Consider the following 20,731-nt stretch of genomic DNA (forward strand, 5'->3'; position numbering starts at 1 on the left):
GGGCGCGCTTTCCGACAGGTGCACTTGTTTACAGCGACAGTGCCCGCATTTTTCCACCAGAGGCGCATCGGTTGGTGACATTGAAACGTCAACTGTGTCATTCAGAATATCCATTTTCCGTGTTGTGTTCCGGTGATTTATTCGGAGCAAATTTTTGCGAATTTTCGCCCAATAGTACCAAAAATCATTTCAAACGGATCGTAGAAAAACAACCCACAATCATGACATCCATGGAACGTCTAGTTCCGTAAGTATCGGCATTTCTATTAATTACATCAGATTAGTTATATGAATGGGCGTTATTTCCTCGATAGCTCGGTCCCATCGGTTGCCCGCCAGCCCAGCCTGGACGATATGAATCTGGATCAGTTCCTGAAGATTTCAAACTATGAGGACACCGTCAAGCAGCTGGACATTTACTACGGGATCGGTAGGTTCAATTTGATTCGATTTCACTTTCAGTTTTGACTGATTGATTCGTCCTTGACTGAATGTTGTTTATTATTTATTTATCTTATACGCACGTTTATTTTTTTTTATTATAGTCAAAAGACAACTGTTGCAGTTTCAGAGTCCAATCACCGGACTGTTTCCAGTGTTGAGCACTGATCGCGAAGTGGGTAGTATTCGAGACAGCGTTTATTGCGCGGCATCAATTTGGAGTCTTTACCAAGCTTACAGGTGAATTGCAACGGAAGTAAGCATTCGGAAACGGATTAGTAACTATTTACTTTCAGGCGAATCGATGATGATCGCGGTAAATCCTACGAGTTGGGCCAATCGGCTGTTAAATGCATGCGCGGTGTTCTTGAATGCTGGATTAAACAGGCCCATCGAGTGGAAAAATTCAAATCACGTCAGTGCGCGGTCAATGCCCTGCACTGCAAATTTCATTTGGATACGGGTGAAGAAATCTATTCGGATGAAAGGTACAATCACCTGCAGATTGACGTGGTATCAATCTACCTCATATTCCTCGTTCAAATGATATCATCTGGGCTGCAGATCATCTACACTCAGGATGAGGTGGCTTTCGTACAAAATCTCGTTTATTACGTGGAACGAGCCTACCGCACACCAGACTACGGAATGTGGGAACGAGGATCCAAGTACAACGACGGCACACCGGAAATTCATGCTTCCTCAATCGGGATGGCCAAATCAGCACTGGAAGCCATCAACGGGTGCAATTTGTTTGGGGAGAAGGGTGCCTCGTGGAGCGTTGTCTATGTGGACATCGATGCGCACAATCGCAATCGAAGCATCTTCGAAACCATGTTACCTCGCGAATCCAGCTCGAAGGGAGTGGATGCGTCGCTGATTCCGACTTTGTCGTTTCCAGCTTTCGCATCACACGAGGATCGCCTGGTCGAAATGACCAAAGCTAACGTCATAATGCGCTTGAAGGGTAAGAAGGGCTTCAAGCGGTTCAGCCGGGACGGTTATCTTTCGCGGTTGGAGGACAAAACGCGTCGCTACTATCACAAGGGCGAGATCAAGGAGTTTGATGGATTCGAGTGTGAGTGGCCGATGTTCTACACGTACATGATTATTGACGGGGTGTTTAAGAACAATTTGGAGCAAATTGAGGAGTATCAGATGGAGCTGCGGAAATGCATGCACTCGGATCAAAATGGAGGTAAGGGAAGGTTGGTTTGAGAGTGCTGTAATGGTAATGGTACATTTCGTTGCTACAGATCCAGTTGTTTCGATGTGCTACGCACCGGATGGCGACGGAATGTATACCAGGGCCTCATCTCAGGCTCTGTTCCTGTGGGGTCAATCGGTTTTTATTATCGCACAGCTGCTGACCGCTGGTCTGCTGCACATCAACGAACTGGACCCGATTCGTCGCTATCTGCCGTCCTATAACCGACCGCGCAAAGGAGGTCGCTATTCTGCCTTTCAGGTGAGTCTCCTACATCACGAAAATATGTTTTATTTGTACAACAAAATTTGAATGAAAAAAATGCGGGTTATATCTAATTGGACAGCAACAATTGAAGGTTTTCTAGGGAGTACCAAATATGTTTTTCCTATACAGACTACTTTTTTGCGGAATGGAAGGTGACAGAATTAACGATGTTTTTATTCTCTTTTTCACTGCCCTCTCGTACACACATGCTGCCTTACTCGATCAAAAATAACGCACGGTTTTTTGGCAATGTAAATGAAACATTCAATCAATCATTTGATCATCACTTTCTTCTACTCTGTAACCACACCACCACCACCACTACCACACAAAATAAAACTCACAGGCTAAGCCGGGAATTGTAAGTAAAACGCTGCTTTGGTTTGAACGATTCCGTAGTTATTCCGTAGGATAGAAACGAAAACTCAGCGGATGAGAACTTTGCTCGTTTTCTTTGAGTTTAATTCGTTTTTTTTGTTTTCGTTTGCATAGCTTAGCATCATTTATAGTCCATTTTTCCTTCAATTAATCAGATCTGTTTTTATTCTGTTTTGTGTGGACTAACCCCTGTTAGTATTCAAAATTAGTGTATTTTAGTTTGTTGGTAGGCTCATTAACTCTAGCAGAAAATCGTGGTGTGGAAAAGTTCTGTCGGTAGAAGAACCTACCCATCGTTTATTTGCTCCTGGATATTAAACTGATTCCTAATTAAATGAAAGCATCGATCGGATTCGCTTGTTTTTAGGAAACACACATTTTTCCCAGTTCCATTTTTTTTGCATAGTCACGAATGTGAGCGCGATTAGAATAGTGTATGGATCACAGGGATTTTTGATTTTTATGTCACTGGAGATGGTTTCGGCCAATAGTCGCAAACCATCACCAAAATGTGAATCAGTAATTTGAAGATAAACCAATTTTCTTTTTTCTCTATTTAATTTCTATTCAATCGCTTAACGTGACTATTCGCCCCGTAATTTCAGCGTACCAAAATTGGAAGTGTAAGTACTGGTTTGAATATTTCAGATATTGCGACTGATTATGGATGTTATTTGATGTAGTACCTCTCCTACCCCTTTCTTTATTAGTTTTAGAATAATTCTTCTACGAGCACGAGAGTATCCTTCTCCATTTTCAAGGGTGGCCATAATGTTGAGTTAATAAGTTGGTTTTGTTAAGCAAAAGTGTTGAATTTTTAACTTTATCAATATTCTGCTGTACTATATATCAGTCAAATTGGTCACACGTTTTTCTTGTTAGTTAAATATACTGCATCTTCAACAACGGACTATTATTAATGTTTTGATCATTTTTTCTTGGTTGTTGAAGTTTGTTCACTTCTTCATGGTACCGCGAAGTTCGAGAATTTTTGGTTTTAATGTGCTCTTATTTAATATTTTGTTGAAGAATTAAATCGAGTTGATTTCTGAACAATGAACCTTTTCAAGTTAGCAATAGTTTACAAACTTACATGTTATAGAGGGTTACTCTTAAGGCCATTTATTTTATAATGAATTGTATTGTTAATTAAGGCTTTATCCTCGATGGGTCATTCGCCCTTAAATCGGTTTATCTTCTTTTTTTGTTTCTATCATCAATTTCATCATTTTTCACTTTGTGTTATATTGTTCATATACTCACCGCAAACTAATTAACTCTACTTCAGCTCGGATTCACAGACCGATTAGCAAATCCGAAATTTCTGAGCACAATGGTTGCACCAATTCAATAACAACAATCGGAAACGCCTCTCATTCTGGTCACCTGATTCCTTTAGTTTTCATTAACCGCTGGAATGCTATTTTTTAAGTTGCCACCCATAACCAAGTATTTAACTGAATATTCAAGTCCAACTTCTACTTTTTCTTCCAACCAAAAATGCTTTCCACATGGGCGCGTGTATGTGTGTGCTCTATTTGTACATACGGCAAACGAACGAACTGGGTAATATACGCGAATCAACCTGAAACTGGTACTCCGTGCTTCCTAATTCAACCAATATTCAATATAACTCAATATTGAACTAAACCAATTTTTAATTTATCATACGTAAAAACATACCGCTATTACTGTTGTCCCCACCCTGTTGATTTTAATATCTTGAAGGCCCTCGCGGTAATGCACCGTCCGTTAGTGTTGTCGAAAGCGATCGATGGCGAAGCGACAACCAATGACCAGCACCACCAACACCAGCAACACCACGTCGATCACCACAGTCACAGTCGCAAGGATTCGGAAGTCGAGCAGGATCAGCAGTCCGTGGTGTCCGATGTGTCGGAGAAGCGAGTAAATAGATTTGCCTAGTAGTGGTTTTTTCAGTAGCAGAAGTAGTAGCGTTGGTTTTCGTTTTGTACACATATAAACTAGGTTTGCACAGAAACTGTAATATATAGCAGACGTAGATTTCTGAACGGTTTACGACTGTTTGCAAGTTGGTAGGATTGATTGTTTTCTTTATTCGTAGGCATAAATCTTCCGTAAAACGGAGATTGTTGCATTGTGTGAACAGGAATAATGCTGGTATCGACATGCATGCTTTAACACTAATTACAAAACTAAAATATGATTTAGGTAAACTGCAGCCGATTTATGCTAACTAATCGAGCTAGTTTGCATCGAGGATGAGCACATTCGTATTGTGACTTTTAAACTCACAAACACTTCGGCTTCTGAACAACCACTCAAAATGCATGCACTTTTATTATATCTAACTGAGCAACTATTCCTAACCGTTGTGTTGAACTTTGGATTCATTGAGCACACTCGTTGAGCTTGGTTATACTAGAGCAAACACTAGTCCTCAATCTTCGAGCTTTTCTGTCTTTTAGGGGTGAGTATGATATTGATCCTGGATTTTTTCCCGGGACGGGAATTAGTGAGTTGTTATCAAGCGGATTAATTAGGCACAAAAATATAAAAGGAGTAAGGGTGATGAACAAGTTTACACTAGTAGAAGGATTAAAGGTCGGAGAGACTGTTAAGAAGGACGGAATTCCGGCCAAACTTATAAAAATCGGGAGTGACCGGTTGTACGAAGCTACTACATGATCGGCGTGGAAGAAGAAATAATAATTATATATTCTATCTACAAGAAGAGTCATGAACACGAGTGTAATGACTATCGAAGTACAACAATCCGCAATATCGTCTATAAAGTATTCTTCCGTGTTCTATTTAGAATATTATACAATAAGGACGATCCACTACAAACTAGGCTTTAACCTAGGCTTAATGAGCCAGGGCAAGGTGTAAATACCTTTGTCCCATCCCGAAGGACCAAAGGAGTGACATTAACCTTCTTAGCAAAGTCACTCCCAACGTTTTATCCTAACCTCCTATAATCTGAAACGGTCGGTACGGTTGTCCTCGTTTCTTCCTCATTCAAGTTTCAAAACGATTCGTTGGTTGAATTGGCCATTAAATGAATAATTCAATTACCGTATAATATTGAAACATATTCAAACCCAACTCTGCACAGTAGGCGCCGTTTTAATATTTGCGACATATTGTAATATGCTTCAAATATTAATGTTGACAAGAAAAACACTAAAGAATATCTGCAGTGTTTTCCAGAATGCTTTTCAATACTGGCTGTGTAAGGGTTAGAAGAGAATAGAATAGAAAAGGACGATTTACTACAAACTAGATATTTACCTTGAAACAAGTGCTAGATAAATTTCGAGAAGACAACCTGCTGACTCAAAATCTATTCGTGGATTTCAAGACACTGTGCGATTGAGTGAAACGACACGAATAGTGGTTGCTGATAATGCTTGAACATGGCTTTCAGACAAGTCTGCTTTGTATAATGCTGCATGGGTACAAATCAAGCGTCAGAATAGCCGATAGACATCTGACTCGTATGTAACGTTATTGCTCAACACAATCTCATTGTGAGTGTAACGTAGCACAATCTCAGTATAAGTGTTTCAAAACACTAAATAAACAATTGATAGGCGCACAAACTTTACCTTCACTCATTACACTGAACTCTAAATTGGATGGATCAGTGACTGATATTGACTGCCCCGGAACTGATACTTTGAACGCATAGCTGTCACTTCATCTGCTGATTGTTAGCATCGAAAATTCCTATTGAAACTAATCAAACATTCCGAGGGACATTGATTTAATATTAGTCCAACATTCGGCCATAATACGTAGAAGTTGAAGGATACATACTATCGAGTGTGTATGAAAGAACGATTTTGCGCTCTATACTGGTCAGCACAGAGAAAGGTGCAGATGCATAAACCACGAGCTGTATCAAGTGTACAACCATGCTGACCGACGCCATGGCTGACAAACCACGGGCGACTAAAATGGGTTGGGCATGTAGTACGAATGCCAGATAAGAGAGCAACTAAAGCTACGTTCAGCAGATAACCTGGACCTTGGTGCAGATCTTGCATTCGAGGGCAATCTTTCGTAATATTTATTATTGAAATCTTCGGAAATAAATAAGTTATTGGGCTTTTTGGGGCCAAATATTGTGAGCTGAGATCTCCATAATTTCTTACATGTCTAGTATATTTTTAAAGGCAAATCAATTGTTTTTTCTTGTTTCAAATCTTCTTCATTACACGCACGCGGAAAAAAGGTTATTGTTGCCGGTTTATGAAAGCTTTATTGAGTGAAACATCGATGAGCTTTCTAAAGAGTATTGTTAAAAGAGTGCGAAATCGAAATACAACAAACGAAAGCGAGCAATATTCGACGCGAATAACTTTAGACTTTGCGTGTAAAAACCATTCCTAGTCAGATAATAATGCGCGACGTGTTGCCAGGGAAATTGAGTCGATTACTTTTCCGGTCCATTAATTTCATGGAAAAGTAATGCTCTATGATCAGCCAGAATTAAGCTAAAATTTCTGAAGAATCTAGGGTAATGTGTCTTTTATGGCAGTAGAGCTCATGTCCGGAAAAATCGTTCATAAATTCATGAAAAAATCACGAGTTCGTGGTCTGACCGATTTACGAACATCATGACCTAGTTCTTAAAATTATGAATAAACAAACTCATTAAACTATTTGGTTTTTCCAAAAATTAGTCTCGCAAAAAATGTACATAGCGTTACATTCTAATTTTTGGTTGGGTTATCTGTGAATAATAGATTTTGTGAACTATTTCACTAACATCAATGGCCAGTCGTAACTAATATACTAGTAGTCATGAACCAACTCACGAATACTTAAATATTTTATGGTTTTGTAAACTATTTCACAGGTACACGTAGTCAGTCGTGACTGCTGTACTAGGAATCATGAACCAGTTCACATAACCATGAATAATATTTCTGGTTTGGTGAACTACTTCACTAGCACGAATGCTGAGCTGTGATGAATACACTAGGAATCATGAACTAATTCTCGTATACATGAATAATATTTTAAGATTTTGTGAACTATTTCAGGATCACGGATATTGAATCGTGACTAATAAATTAGGAATCAAGAATTAGTTCACGAGGATTGAAAAGATTCATGAATAATATTCCAAGTTTCGTGAAATAATTCACAAGAAAATATCCGGATTGTTTTGATTTTGTGAACTAATTCACAGCCATGTAAACCAGATCATGATCAAGATGTAATAACTCATGAATCAGTTCACATCATATAGCTGAACTCTGAATAATGTTCCTAAATCTGAATGAATAATAATCTGCACGAGTTTTATGAATAATGTTGATAAAGTTGTTAACTAGGGGGTGGACGTAGCGTAGTTGGTAAATCGATTGCGTTGTACGCAGCGCACCTGGGTTCGAGTTCCGACCCCGCACATAGGGTTAGAAATTAATCATAATAGATTTTTCTAAACCGAAGAGGCAAGTGACCTTTAGGTTAAAACCTCTATAATCGAAATAAAAAAAAGTTGTTAACTAGTTTACGTACAGAAACTATTTGATGATAGGTCGGAAACCGTGACTGAAGTTCAAAAAACAAAAACAAATATCTTCACTAATAAAAGCGTTATATAGAAGAGATACATAAACCATTAAGTATCCTACGCCATACCCTGATGATTTTTACGCCCACATTATTTTTCTTGTCGGCTCTTTCGGTAACCTAACCTCACACGCATTTGCTATAGCGTTAATCATTTATTGACGTTTTCAAAAACAATCAAAGTTTTTTGTCGTTAAAGTGGGGATAGGTGACCCAACTGTGAATGTTTTTCATTTTAAATGTTATACCACTGCATACAAATTAAATGATATTTCGCACATTCAAATCAAAGAACAAAAGGATGAACGATAATTTTTCATATGGGTCTACGAGTTTTTATATTTGCCGGAAGAATGGTTCAACTATTCTGAGGTAGTTCAAGTATCCCCACACGTGAAGATACATAAACCATTTGACATACATTCGTATATACCAATAATTATAACCACACTTTAATTTTCATTGTCAGAGGTACTACATATGGTATAGCATTGTTTATTGTCTCAAATTCATACACAGAGAATACTGCATCTCAAAAGGCCAAACAATTATTGCAAGTAACAAAAAAGTGGTTCATGTATCCCCACTCCCCCCTAAGGACTGTTACTGAAGGAAAATTGAACATAATTATAAAACACATGTTTTTTGTTCATGATCCTGTTATCGTAACGTAAAAAATTATTGTTCTATTTCGCACCTCCTGGGTTTGAACCAAGCACATGAGATAAAGACAAGCAAAAACGGCATAAGGCAGGTCGTATCCTGGTTACCACCGCGTGGTGGTACGGAATAGGAGTTCTGTATCAGAGGTGAATGGCGACATAACGTGACCTCATGTTGCACAATAACACAGCCTTGTCAACTAGTCGTACTTAAACATGATACATAGTTAATAAACTAATATGGCAATAAGACAGAGTTAAACATTCTTAACAGATCTCTCAAAATTCTGGACAATAGTAGACGCAGAGTTTGTCGAAACACGTTGAAATTTAAAACTGAAGCGAATTTGAATTTAAAAATTCTCTGCAATTCAATAATGGCTCCATGCATACTTCGTCGGACTAACAATTGGAGTATTAGGTGCGACGTTTATGTTGCTTTGTTCCAAATATCTCAGGCATCTATATGACTTTGCAGAATGGCAGTGGTGGACAATGCTCTTGCTGTATTACTTCGGAAATACAGGTGTTCCAGTCACCCGTTTTCAGGGCTAGGAAGTCGTACGGAGTCTCCTCCAGAAACGTCAAAAGGTGCGTTGCACTGTCTGTCTTAATTCAATTGGTATATTTTAAGCCCCAAAAATTAGGGTAATATTCCAAGATTCGCACAATGCTTTGAGACAATAAATATCCGAACATTTTTTGTTATCCTGAAGATGCATTCCAGCGATCTAGATGCTTTGTTAACTGCATAGAAGACGTTGTGTACATGTAAGGTGAGATTTCATAATCATTCCAAGATACTTCACGGTTGACGCGTTCTGGTCCTGTTTCCAGTAAATGGTACTTAAAATAAATCGGATTGTTCTTTTGTGAAAATGATATCATCGAGCACTTCTTCGGGTACACAACCGCACATGTTCGGGCTACCGCAATCAACAAACATCAATCTTCAATTGAGCGTAGTAGACGAAATATCTTAACATCAACCGCGAATAACAGTCTTGAAGGATTTAGCATACATTGTACATCATTACAGTATATCAGAAACATGAACGATCCCAAGTGGCTTCCTCGCCTTTCTTGGTTTACCCCATTGAAAGCGACAGAGAAGTGTATAATACGTCAGTTAGAACGCGACGTTTCATACTCTATGTTCATGAAATTCATAGATGGTAGTATAGTAGCAACTTGTCCCGTCATTTACCAAGACCGGAAATCGAAGAGCATTGTTCTTATATAGTAATGGAATTTCCGTTTCGATTTTGTTTCATCAGAATCTGGCACTAACTTATTTCCATGACTCAACCAGCGCATGATTGACGCATGCATGCTACAAAAAAAATAATGGAGACAGTTCTGTTAAACGTGACAATCAATAGCAAAATAATACTGATTTAGGAGCTTTACTTCTAAATTTCTTGTTCAACATTTTCTCATCAATTTGTTCGAGCTGCTGGAAACACAAGTTTGTTTAGAGCAGCCATACTTTTCAGCCTTTTAGCGTGCGTGATCGAACGAGCTGGGAGCCCCCTTTAAAGTGCTGAGCAAGATGCGTCACCGAGTTATTCACCAGTAGACGTTTAGAGAGAGGATATGTGTAGTGATGATCAAAAGCCGTTACTTCAACTACACCATCATCAACGTACCCACATAAATTGAGATATAGCTGGAGTGTATCTATGACAACTTTCCGCGGTGAGATGTTGCCAGAAACTGTACAAACCGGTCATCGCACCGAAAAGTTCCTACTTCGTTACGAATGACAGCGTGCAATGGATGTGTGAATTTAGTAATCTACTGAGTCCGACACAGCTTCCTCTGCGAAAAAAGTCCACGTTGAAACCACCTGATGAACGGATTGAAAAACAAATGCATCAAATACTAATCAACGGAATATTTCTCCGACATCGACTGCTATACGAATATAGAGTAGCGGTCTGCATACGCACAAAACTGTCGACGGTGTACAAATCGCAACACCGAGGTTCGGCATCGAGCAGCTACGAGACAATCGTGCAGCCGAAGAATACGCGCAACAGTTGAAGACAGCGCGCGACCAACGGAAGAGAAGCTTGGAGTGTCGTCTACTCTTGAGGATACCTAGAGCAACATATGAACCACTGCCGCACTAGACACGAGAGTTTCGAATCCAAAGAATGACACTCGCTGGTGTCGCCAACGGAGCAGAGGAATGCAGCAAAAGCGAGGATGCTGCAACAGCGTATGGGGAACAATACAGACAAGCGCTAAACGGGCGAAACAACAGAAAAGCCAAACAGGAAGATCGTAGCAGTGAGGATAGAGCTGCTGTCTTAATTACACACGAACGCTCTATGAAAAGGTGGGAACCATCTGACGAACAAGCGTGAGGTGATCCATCATCCATCATCAAGCTATGGTTAACATCTAGATGGTTGGAAGTAGTGCAAGACTCAACCGGAGCTAATGAGATATTGGGAGTAGTGCAAAAATCATATCGCGCGAGGCCGACGACAGGTTTTCAACACTGGGTCTACACGAGGTTCAGGTGGAGATCGGACGGTTGAGGAACAATATAGTCGCTGGCAATGATCAATGTAAGCTGTTCAAACACGGAGAATTGACAATGACTAGAGCACTCCACTGGATGATTTTAAATAAGATGTTGGAAGGAGTAGTGTGTTCCATCTTCAAAAAGCGTCTGCTTCCTTATCTTGTACAGAACAGCAAACAAACGAAAAAAAACTCCCTATGCAACTCCTCTACGTGTACACTATAGCAACAGCAAAGACCCGTTACCACCTACTGCGATTGAAATGAGTAAATCACAAAATAAATTGCGCATGGGGCAGAACACAATCGCAATTAACTTTCCGCAGACCCGTGGAACAGTTAATCAAGGTGACAATAGAGCTTGTGCTTGCAGAAGTGTCACACATACAACTACATCATACGAGGAATGTTTAATTCTTTAGCCGAGGCGAAAAGCTTCGTGGCGTAGAAAAACATGCAACACGACGTCGAACATGAAAACTGCAAAACCAAGATATCTGTGTATATGAATATGATATGACGGAAATTCGCTTACACGATTTTGCACCGCGCACTACCACAGATTATATTAAACGATAAATGTTGAAGTTTGGAGAAGAGGAATCCGGCACAAACGATACTTGGAGAAATTGTTTGGGTGGCGCAAATGCGACTGAGCCTTTTACTATCGAGAGCAGATCATTTCAAAGTGTAATTACATCTCTAGAACGTTAGGCACATATCCTGGACAGACATCCACGTGCCAGTTCTGTAACTAGACGGCACACTATGGTAAGCCATGCATCAAATCAAAATTTAAAAAAATCATCTACTACAACCCGGCAGTCGACCAAAAAATAAATGCCGGGCAAAAAATATTCTACGGTATCCCCAAGCCAATAGCTCACATCGTCGCTGTTGTGCTATCTTATGACAAGCGCCATTTTGCACATTTCGAGAAAAGCGATTTTTAAAGTTTGAGATTGAATATCTTGAAACTTATAAATGGTATAAACAATTCAAAGAAGACAATCGATGCTTCTATCTATTCTGTATTAATCTCTCAAATATTACGAAGATCCGTTGACTTAGTTGCGAGTTTTTACTATAAATGTAAACAAAAGTCGCACTCACACGTGTCATAGGTGTGTATTGATGACAAAATTTGTATGGCGTGTCATAATCGTGCTTTCCATAGAAAAAAACGTGTTTAATCCACCTAACAGTGTGATGAGACATTTCTTATAACTCTTATCACTCATCGGCTATTATATCGTTTGAGACCATTTAGAACTTGATGCTTCGCGATGTTTTTGATAACACATACTACATGGGATAGTGGCAGGACTCAGAGAATCGCTCAAATCAGCATAGGACAACATCAGTGCTAGAAATCTCAAACCAAATCAATGGGAAAGCGAAAAAATGGCCCATAAAATAGACATACCAACGAATTATTGTTAATGCTCTGTTAATAAAATATCTATATTGTGGTGGGAAAACTGAATTTTCCTAAAGGGGTTATATATTGTACTGAAACAAAAAAACGAATTTTTTTTAATCGATTTGAATTTTATATTTTACTCAAATTTCCAACGCGACTGAGAACTAAGAAATCAACGCTTTTTCCTGAAAAGGGCGATACTAGCAGTGATACCATTCAAAGAAAATCAACAGTGAATAATTCCAGACTTGGTTTTATTTCCTATTTAAGAACTATTGTGTTTTTTGCCATCCTAGATTGCATGATTCAGTGATCGAAACCCAAAACTTCATAAAGTATTTGAAATTATTAAATTAAAATTTGTTGTCCCATCTATCAGCATTGAAGTATCGCCCTTACGTTTTTTTACAATAACTACCGTTTTACACCACCGATTTCGTCTGTGTTTTTTCAATAGAGATCATTGTTACTATTTACAGCTGGTATCATTTTGATAATCCTAAAAAATACGAAAATAACAGTTTCGCCTCTAAACTGCTAGCAAAAAAAGTATCGCCCTGTTTGTTTGCATGGAGCGTGGAGGGTGAAACTTTAAATAAACAAACAAAAATACAGTTTCGCCCGTTGTATTTTTTGCTGTAGTTTAAGAAAGCAATATCGTAGAATCAAAATTTTTAGGTTAATTTGTTGTGTTTCAAAGCCCTCATTCGCATGTAAGAAAAAAGCCCTATATTTACATTTGTAAGTATCGCCCTTTTCACAAAAAAGCGTTGAAATGAAATCGCAGCTCCTGATATCACGCTATCTCTGAAGTGCATGCGTGCATAGTTTCAAATTTTACTTCGACATCGACTTTTTTTTAAAGGTGACTTCCCAGTAGTATTCTTGATTTGAATTATTATCGCTAATCCTAATGCCAAAGAACAAATAAAAACCTCACGAAAACGAACCGTTTGGGAAAATCATCATCATTACTGGAACTTTCATTTTCACGAAACTTTTCGATAACCTTCCGTCACTTGCGTTAATGCACTGGGTGCACAGTAGGGTGACAGGAAAAAATGACCCCTATCGGCCCACCTCTGCGTCGATTCCTAGTCCCACCAAGAGTACTTGCACCAAATTTGAGGCAAATCGGACAAGTCTAACTACCGGACCAACGGGCCTGAAGTTTGTATGGGAATTTTCAACAATTTACATGGAGAAAACCCACCAGCACGCATTTTCGCCGCTAGGTGGCACTGTATGCATCGTATTATCACTGTAAGTGAAAATAAGAAGGATAATTGAATTGTCTACAACTTAGTCGAAGACTGCAAGTAAATCCAACTTTGTTAAAAGAAGTTAATAAACTTTTAACGAAGTGATGTCTGAGTCAGTTTTGCATGTGACCTAATAGTGCATGGTTGTGTATCAGTACTCGATTCACACGAACTAAACATTTTTGTGAAATATTCGTTAGGTTTTTTCCATTTAAGCTTTCGTAATATTGTGTAGGAAAAAAGCTGAAAATTTGAAAAGAAATCTGAGGATTATGATTGATTACAGAACTCTAGAATTTTCTATTGGAATGTTTTCAGGCAGGAATTTGATATTGATGCTATTAGACAACTGTGAAATCAAGACCAATAGATCAGTTACATATCAGGACCCCATTCCGACAATTTTTCAAAAGTCCTCATGATGTTTACAATAACAGGTTATCAATCTACGGATCAGAGAATGTTATTGTAATATTGAATTAAATCAGTTTGCACCAATAAATTTTCAACTCCAATCCAATATTTTTTTTTTTGGTGTGGTGGGGGGGGGCTGTATGGTGTTAAACCCCAAAACCTTCTCTTGGCTATGCCGTTGCTTGGAGTTATTTATTTCGCTTTTCATTTTCCGAAAGGTTTCAGATCGATCCGATGGTCATAAGTTAGAAAAATTGCAGTCAGAAGGTTCGCACAAATGAACATTTTTGCACTGATAAGTTATCAAGTTCCTTCCAGACAACTTGGAAGTGTTCGGTGACTATTTCTATCGGTTGTAGATAGAAAAATGAAATACAAAATTCGATTTATCGAAATAATGTTTGGCTTATTTCAATGGATTATTACTATATTGAACAATAAATAGGCGACGAAGAGTAATCCACAAACAACAAGCCATAACTTTTAAAGTATTCAAAATAGATATTTGAAGTCTTCAGTAAAGTTATTCGCAAAAGTAAGAGCTACAAATTTGCTGAAGACATCATTTCGTTATAATCACTTCCAAGAAAATTTGAGAAAATATCTCACTCATAGGGGGATTAATCAGCAAATGCACAATACCAAAAAAATGGGCATATTACCTCCATTAAATTCTCCGAAGATACTATTGACCTAAAATAAGCCGTTTTGGCATTAATAATAGATTACATGTTTTTGGTCATATTTCTGGCAATGGGAAATGATAAAAATCTTTCGTCCGCATTTAATGTTAAATATCTCTTTTGATAATAGTCCGATTTCAACAATCTATAGCTTGTTCGAAAGGTATTCGTTAAAGCTGTCTTAAAACATATAATTTGTTAATCTATATTGTCAATTCCGGCAGATAATTTAAAAAAACTGTAAAAAACTCCATTTTTACGCATTCAAACATTCATATCTTAAAAACTAAACATCAGAATCAAAAACAAATTAATAGCGTTCATACTGTTTTTTAGTTCTTTCATTTAAAATTGGTTTGGATAAGATCGGTTCAGCCATTGCTGAGAAACACGAATGAGAATTTGTCCGTTACATACACACACACACACACACACAGACACACACACACAGACATTGTCCCAAATCGTCGAGCTGAGTCGATTGGTATATAAGACTCGGCCCTCCGGGCCTCGGAAAAAATCTTGAAAGTTTGAGCGAATTCTATACATTTCTTTTATAAGAAATGTAAAAACATCAATTATTAACTTTTATTCATATCTTTGGTTTCATTTGGTCTATAGACAATCGGTGACATGCATTTTGAAGGAAATGAGTCAGGGAATCTAGAAAAATAGTTATTTTTGGTTACAGTGTTGCCAAATATGCTATATTTCCAGTTTAAAACTTAAATTGCATTTTTCTCGCAATTAGTGTATTTTTGTTTTAAAAATGATTATGCCATTGTGATTCTCAGATAGTTTTACACATAAAAACATCTTATACATCAAGATAACTTGAGCCAATACCCAGACACGGTCATTCGAAGCAGAAATTATAAAATTTCGTAGCACGTTTTTCGCTGTAGCTCAGTAATCAAGCAGAATGTCAAAATTCTGAAAACGCCACTTTGTAGAGATTTTTTAAACAAGTGATGTGGCATATCTAACTCAGTTTACCCAAAAATGGCGTTTGTCATAAGATAGCACAACAGCGACGACATACCTAGGGAAGTAATAAACAAGAAAAAAGACGTATAAAGAGTCACTCGAAAATATAAAAAGCACCAAACGTGTAACAGTGAAATCCAAAGCCGCTCTAGCGGCAACAACATGGACACAAACACGAGCGAGGGTGAAGACAGATGGGACGATCAACAAGGAACGGAAAGCAGTGCGCCCAGGATGGACGGCAGCAATGACACTCGGTTATTTATTATTTTTCTTAATTTTTTTGCACTGGAATGTATATTATTTCCAAAAAAGCTAATGACCCTTAAGGTAAAAACCTTGATAAATAATAATAATAATAATAATAATAAGGGTAATAAGCCAGATTGCTGCAATTACCGGGGATCACATTGCTGAAAACCGTCTACATGATACTCTCCCACATTCTATGTCGTCATTTGTCATCAAGCAAGAGGGCTCGTAGGGCAATATCAAGCGGATTTCACTGGGTCTCGTACCTCTACACGATTCGGTAAGCCCTCTAGAAATATCGCTAATACAAGCTATTTACAGATTTCAGAGTAGCTGAAAGTTGAAAATTGCCGTTTTTTACCGTGGGATATGTTATCGAGTGGCTTCGAGATCGCAAGAGCGTGGGTTAGAAAGCCCATAGCAAACGTCGTGCTAGAACTTCGAATCGGCAGCTGGATTAGGCGTTGAGGTCGATCATGGGAAGCCCATGTCACATTGATCGAGATGTCGCTAAACAATACGGTGCCAGCCATAGTACCGTCAAGATATCTATCTGCTAGTAGGATATCGTTCATTTCGAGCCTCCAAGCAACCGAACAGGACAATGATACAGAATTTCGTGGCCAGAATACGCGCGCGGAGGTTCTTCGATCAGGTTCTGACGAAGTACGGAGGATATCTTCTCATGGACGAAAAAACCAATGTCAAAATGGGATTTCAAACAGGTTCGCGGACAAAAGTTTCATCTGGTCACAGTATGTGATATAGCCAAAAAATGAAGTTTGTTTTTGACGATAAATTTGCCTAGAAACAGATGATCTGGCAAGGAATTTGCAGCTGCCGACTCAAAAACAATGTTCATCACGAACAAAACGATAAACTTGAAGCTGTATAAACAAAAGTGCTTGGAGAAATGTATACAACATTTTTATAAGCTTCCCAATGATCCAGTGAAGTTCTGGTTAGATTTGGCAAACTGCTATTGAAGTCCTGACGTGTGACAGTGCGGAACAGTGACAAGGCGGATATACCCACTCATCTGTCAAAATTGTGCCCAAACGAAAAGTATTTGGACAAGTTAAAGAAAACTGGAAAGTCGGCTCAAGATGCTGCCCTAATGGCTCGATGTTGGGAAAAATGGTCGCTGAAGGCTAGTTTAGTATTGGGACTTGGGAGTATAGTATCTATTTTGTTTTCGCAGATTCCATCCAGCACAACTTTTAATACTTCCCGTATCGAAACGAAACTTTCATTACACGAGTGTTTTCCAAACAAATGCTTCGAATTTCACCAAAAAAACATGACTGCTTATCGTATTCTCGTCTGAAAGTCCTTCAGGAGGTCGAGATTGAGATGAACCTAGGAAACGTAATGCGAAGGATCTCAATTGTGGAATCGACTACAATACGTCATACTTAGTACTTACAATACCAAAAATTCATGTTCAATAGAATTGTCCTGTTCTACTGAAAATAATTGTCGAACGAGCATATTTTCTCCGATTCACGATTTCAACAGAAAAATGTATAACTTCTGTCACATGTAGCTAAACCGTAAAAATTACAAAAGCAATTCGAAAAATATGTTAATGTGTCTTGAGCTAGTTCAATAAACGCACATTCATTGTTAATATCATTTGCAGTATCTTACAACATCCCATATATCTAACACTACCAAAGTTCTTGATCGAATGTGCTTAACAAATATATTTTCATAATATTTCTTTTAATAAATTGTAAGGTTTTATTTGTACATATTTCTGATAACCGTGCTACCATTCTAATTAGTAAATCAATAGACAACACTCATTTCATAAATATTTCTCGACTCGTAAACCAACAAAAAATGTTAGGGCACAGCTACAGACTTGGTGGTTCAAATCGTGCTGATCACCGAATCGATGCGCCTGCAAGCTATGATGGCCACCTACGGAATTCAAACACAAACTCCAAATGAGGTAAGCACTATGTTGCCGTAATAATAATAGCAGAAATTAGCTGCCAAAATGCTACTTCCATTATCCGTTTCCATAGGTTGAACCCGTCCAGATTTGGTCCTCTACGCAGTTGATCAACGTGTACCAGCAGTTGGGAGTAAACGAGAAACTAGGCTTAACCGGGCGACCTTCGCGACCAGTTGGTTCGTTGGGAACGAGTAAGGTACTTTTCCCCGGGGAAACCATATCGAAGCTATGTGCGTCCTTATGTAAATTCTCTCCTTTTTCAGGTCTATCGCATATGTGGCATGACGGTGCTCTGCTATCCGCTGATCTTCGAAGTGTCCGATTTCTATCTGTACCGTGACATGGCTTTGCTGATTGACGATATAAAAACGGAGCTGCAATTTGTGGGCAAGTACTGGCGTTTATCGGGTAGACCGACGGTTTGTCTGCTAATTCGCGAGGAGCACATGCGTGATCCTCAGTTTAAGGAAATGATCGATCTGCTAGCCATGCTGAAAAAGGGTTATTGTGATGGAATGAAAGTTCGTATCGGTCGCTTGCAAAATTTGATATCAAGTTCCTGTATTGAGCATCTGGATTTCATGTCCCACATGGACTTACCGGATCCCAGTGAATCGTCATTCGCTCAGATCCATCACGATTACATTGGATATCAGAGCTTGACGGATGTACCCAGGGCCCAGTCCTACCGCGAAAAGAAAATAAGTGCTGCTGAATACCAAACAAAATCAACAGCCGATATTGTCGAGGGGTTGAGAAACACTGAATCGATATTTTTACAAAGTCAATTACTCGGAATTCTGCTACATCGCGAGGGTGCCAATTACGAAATCGCTGGCGATACGGTTCACGCTCGATTAACTGAACTATACTGTCGTGCCGGTACTCTTCGATACTGGCGAGCTGTTCGCTACTGCAGCTCTCTACTGCGACACATTGTCGATTCAATATCGCCCTTCATTACAACTGTGCTGGTGAACGGAAAACAAATTACCGTAGGAGTGCTCGGTCAGCGGGAAACCGTCTTTGATAAACCGATGACACCGGAGGAAATCCAGAACGTGATGTACTCGACGGTTCAACCGTACAACGTGATCTACGCTGTGTTGCAGCAGGAGGTAGTGCTGTACTGTGGTCGCTTGATCGCAACCAACCCGGATATATTCAAGGGTATTCTAAAAATTCGCGTCGGTTGGGTACTGGAAGCTATGAGGTTGTATCTGGTCATGACTGGCAATGAGGGCACTGACATCGAAAATCTTTCCCCCTTCCATATTCGAAAGCTATTGCAAAGGGTACTAACGGCAAGTGAATATACCAGCGAAGATTCGTAAGTATAATGTCAAGTTTTTACCAATATCTATTAATATTCATTCGATTAAACAGTGGTTTCAGCGCCCTGCAACGTCGCCAGCTCGAAGGATGTTTGTTCCGTGTACCTCACTCGTTCTACAACCACGTGTGGGATGTTCTGGAACGGACACCACTGGGCATTACCGTGCAAGGTCACACTCTTCCAGCAACGACCACTCTGTCTAACAAAAGCCGAAGCGAATTCTCGTTCGCCTTACAGGTTGAAGAAATGCTGTATAAAATCGACGAACCTGAACGTCGCCAAATTGTCGTGGAGTTACTATGCATCGTAGCTACAATTCTGCGACGCAATCCCGAGCTTCGGTTCAATCAGATTCTGGATCTGGACTTCCTGCTGGAGGATTCTTTTGCTATGTACTGCAAGGATCATGGTTTGCCGGCCACAAAGGATATTTCACCACTCTTTTCGCTATCACAAATTCAAACCACCGGCTATCTGGCTCGGGCAGCGGTTAACAGTGTACTCATGCGATGCGCACTCGCTTCGGACATTTTCGCCGAAGACGTTGAAGATCACTGCCGGGTGCAGTGAATTAGAAAGCTGGTGCCACTTTACACTCAATATATAGATTACATTTTACTTCCTATTGACTGTATTTTACCCGACGATAGAGTCACAAAAGTTTAGTTCGATCTGTTTCCAAAGAAAATTTTAGCAGCAGTTTTAAAGCTGATTTGGCCATTTATATCGATTTTGATAAGCTTTTGAAGCCTTTAAAGTTGAACTTACCCTTGTAGAACAATATAACCAACTCATAGAATACTATTATTGTTAGAATAGTCATTAGAATGCTATTATTAAAATGCATGAGCAAATCGAGTGATTTTTTTCTTTTGACATATTCGAAAAAGTAATAGCCTTACGAAAATTGAGAAGCTACGGTACAATAGACATATACCCTCCTGTCTATACCCTTCTGCCAGTCAGATAATATAATTTTCGTCATTTAGTTTTTTTTTTATAATAATACGGTGACACCTCTAATTATCAGAGTCAGGAGAGAACAAAGATGACCAGGAGGAGAAAAATATTTATTTTCAATTTCAGGAATCGAGAGATCAAAGGCATGGGTTGCAAACTCGGACGGCCTTCACCAGGAAGAATCATGTACTGGGACGCCGAGTGGTCGGCTCAGATGCGGACCGACAACACATCGAGTTGCGAGTGTGATGTTGGTGCTGTAGAAAGTTTGTGCTGTAGCTCACTCGACAGAGATGTTTTGTATCGCCTTGAAGGCGCATCAAACCATCGTGGGCTGGGTGTACGGTACAGGCGGGAGAGGATACTTTCGAAAATAAAGCAAAAGAGGCA

The 20,731-nt window shown here is 39.1% G+C and overlaps 1 protein-coding gene across 6 annotated transcripts; it reads left to right on the top strand.

Annotated features, from left to right (window-relative positions):
• Positions 1–100: 100 nt before the first annotated feature.
• LOC131683691 (probable phosphorylase b kinase regulatory subunit beta) lies at positions 101–20,233 on the top strand. Of its 6 annotated transcripts, XM_058965905.1 has the most exons (12): positions 101–247; positions 315–430; positions 546–681; positions 738–1,639; positions 1,698–1,909; positions 2,262–2,276; positions 2,899–2,916; positions 4,022–4,201; positions 17,935–18,039; positions 18,116–18,241; positions 18,309–19,375; positions 19,432–20,233. In XM_058965905.1, the coding sequence occupies exons 1-12, from the start codon at positions 222–224 to the stop codon at positions 19,949–19,951; spliced, it is 3,423 nt and encodes a 1,140-aa protein (XP_058821888.1). In that variant the 5' UTR covers positions 101–221; the 3' UTR covers positions 19,952–20,233. The 6 variants fall into 6 exon arrangements, with proteins under 6 accessions (XP_058821888.1, XP_058821891.1, XP_058821889.1 ...); XM_058965908.1 differs by lacking the exon at positions 4,022–4,201; XM_058965906.1 differs by lacking the exon at positions 2,899–2,916.
• Positions 20,234–20,731: the final 498 nt, after the last annotated feature.

This window comes from Topomyia yanbarensis, chromosome 2 (assembly GCF_030247195.1).
Source record: "Topomyia yanbarensis strain Yona2022 chromosome 2, ASM3024719v1, whole genome shotgun sequence".
NCBI classification, from domain to species: Eukaryota; Metazoa; Arthropoda; class Insecta; order Diptera; family Culicidae; genus Topomyia; species Topomyia yanbarensis.

What these genes read in the sequence shown, in the direction of transcription:
- LOC131683691 (XM_058965905.1), top strand. Translation starts at nt 222, where the DNA reads ATGACATCCATGGAACGTCTAGTTCC. An exon ending in GGACATTTACTACGGGATCG is followed by an intron (nt 431 to 545) that starts GTAGGTTCAATT and finishes TTTTTATTATAG; the next exon opens with TCAAAAGACAACTGTTGCAG. An exon ending in AGTCTTTACCAAGCTTACAG is followed by an intron (nt 682 to 737) that starts GTGAATTGCAAC and finishes ATTTACTTTCAG; the next exon opens with GCGAATCGATGATGATCGCG.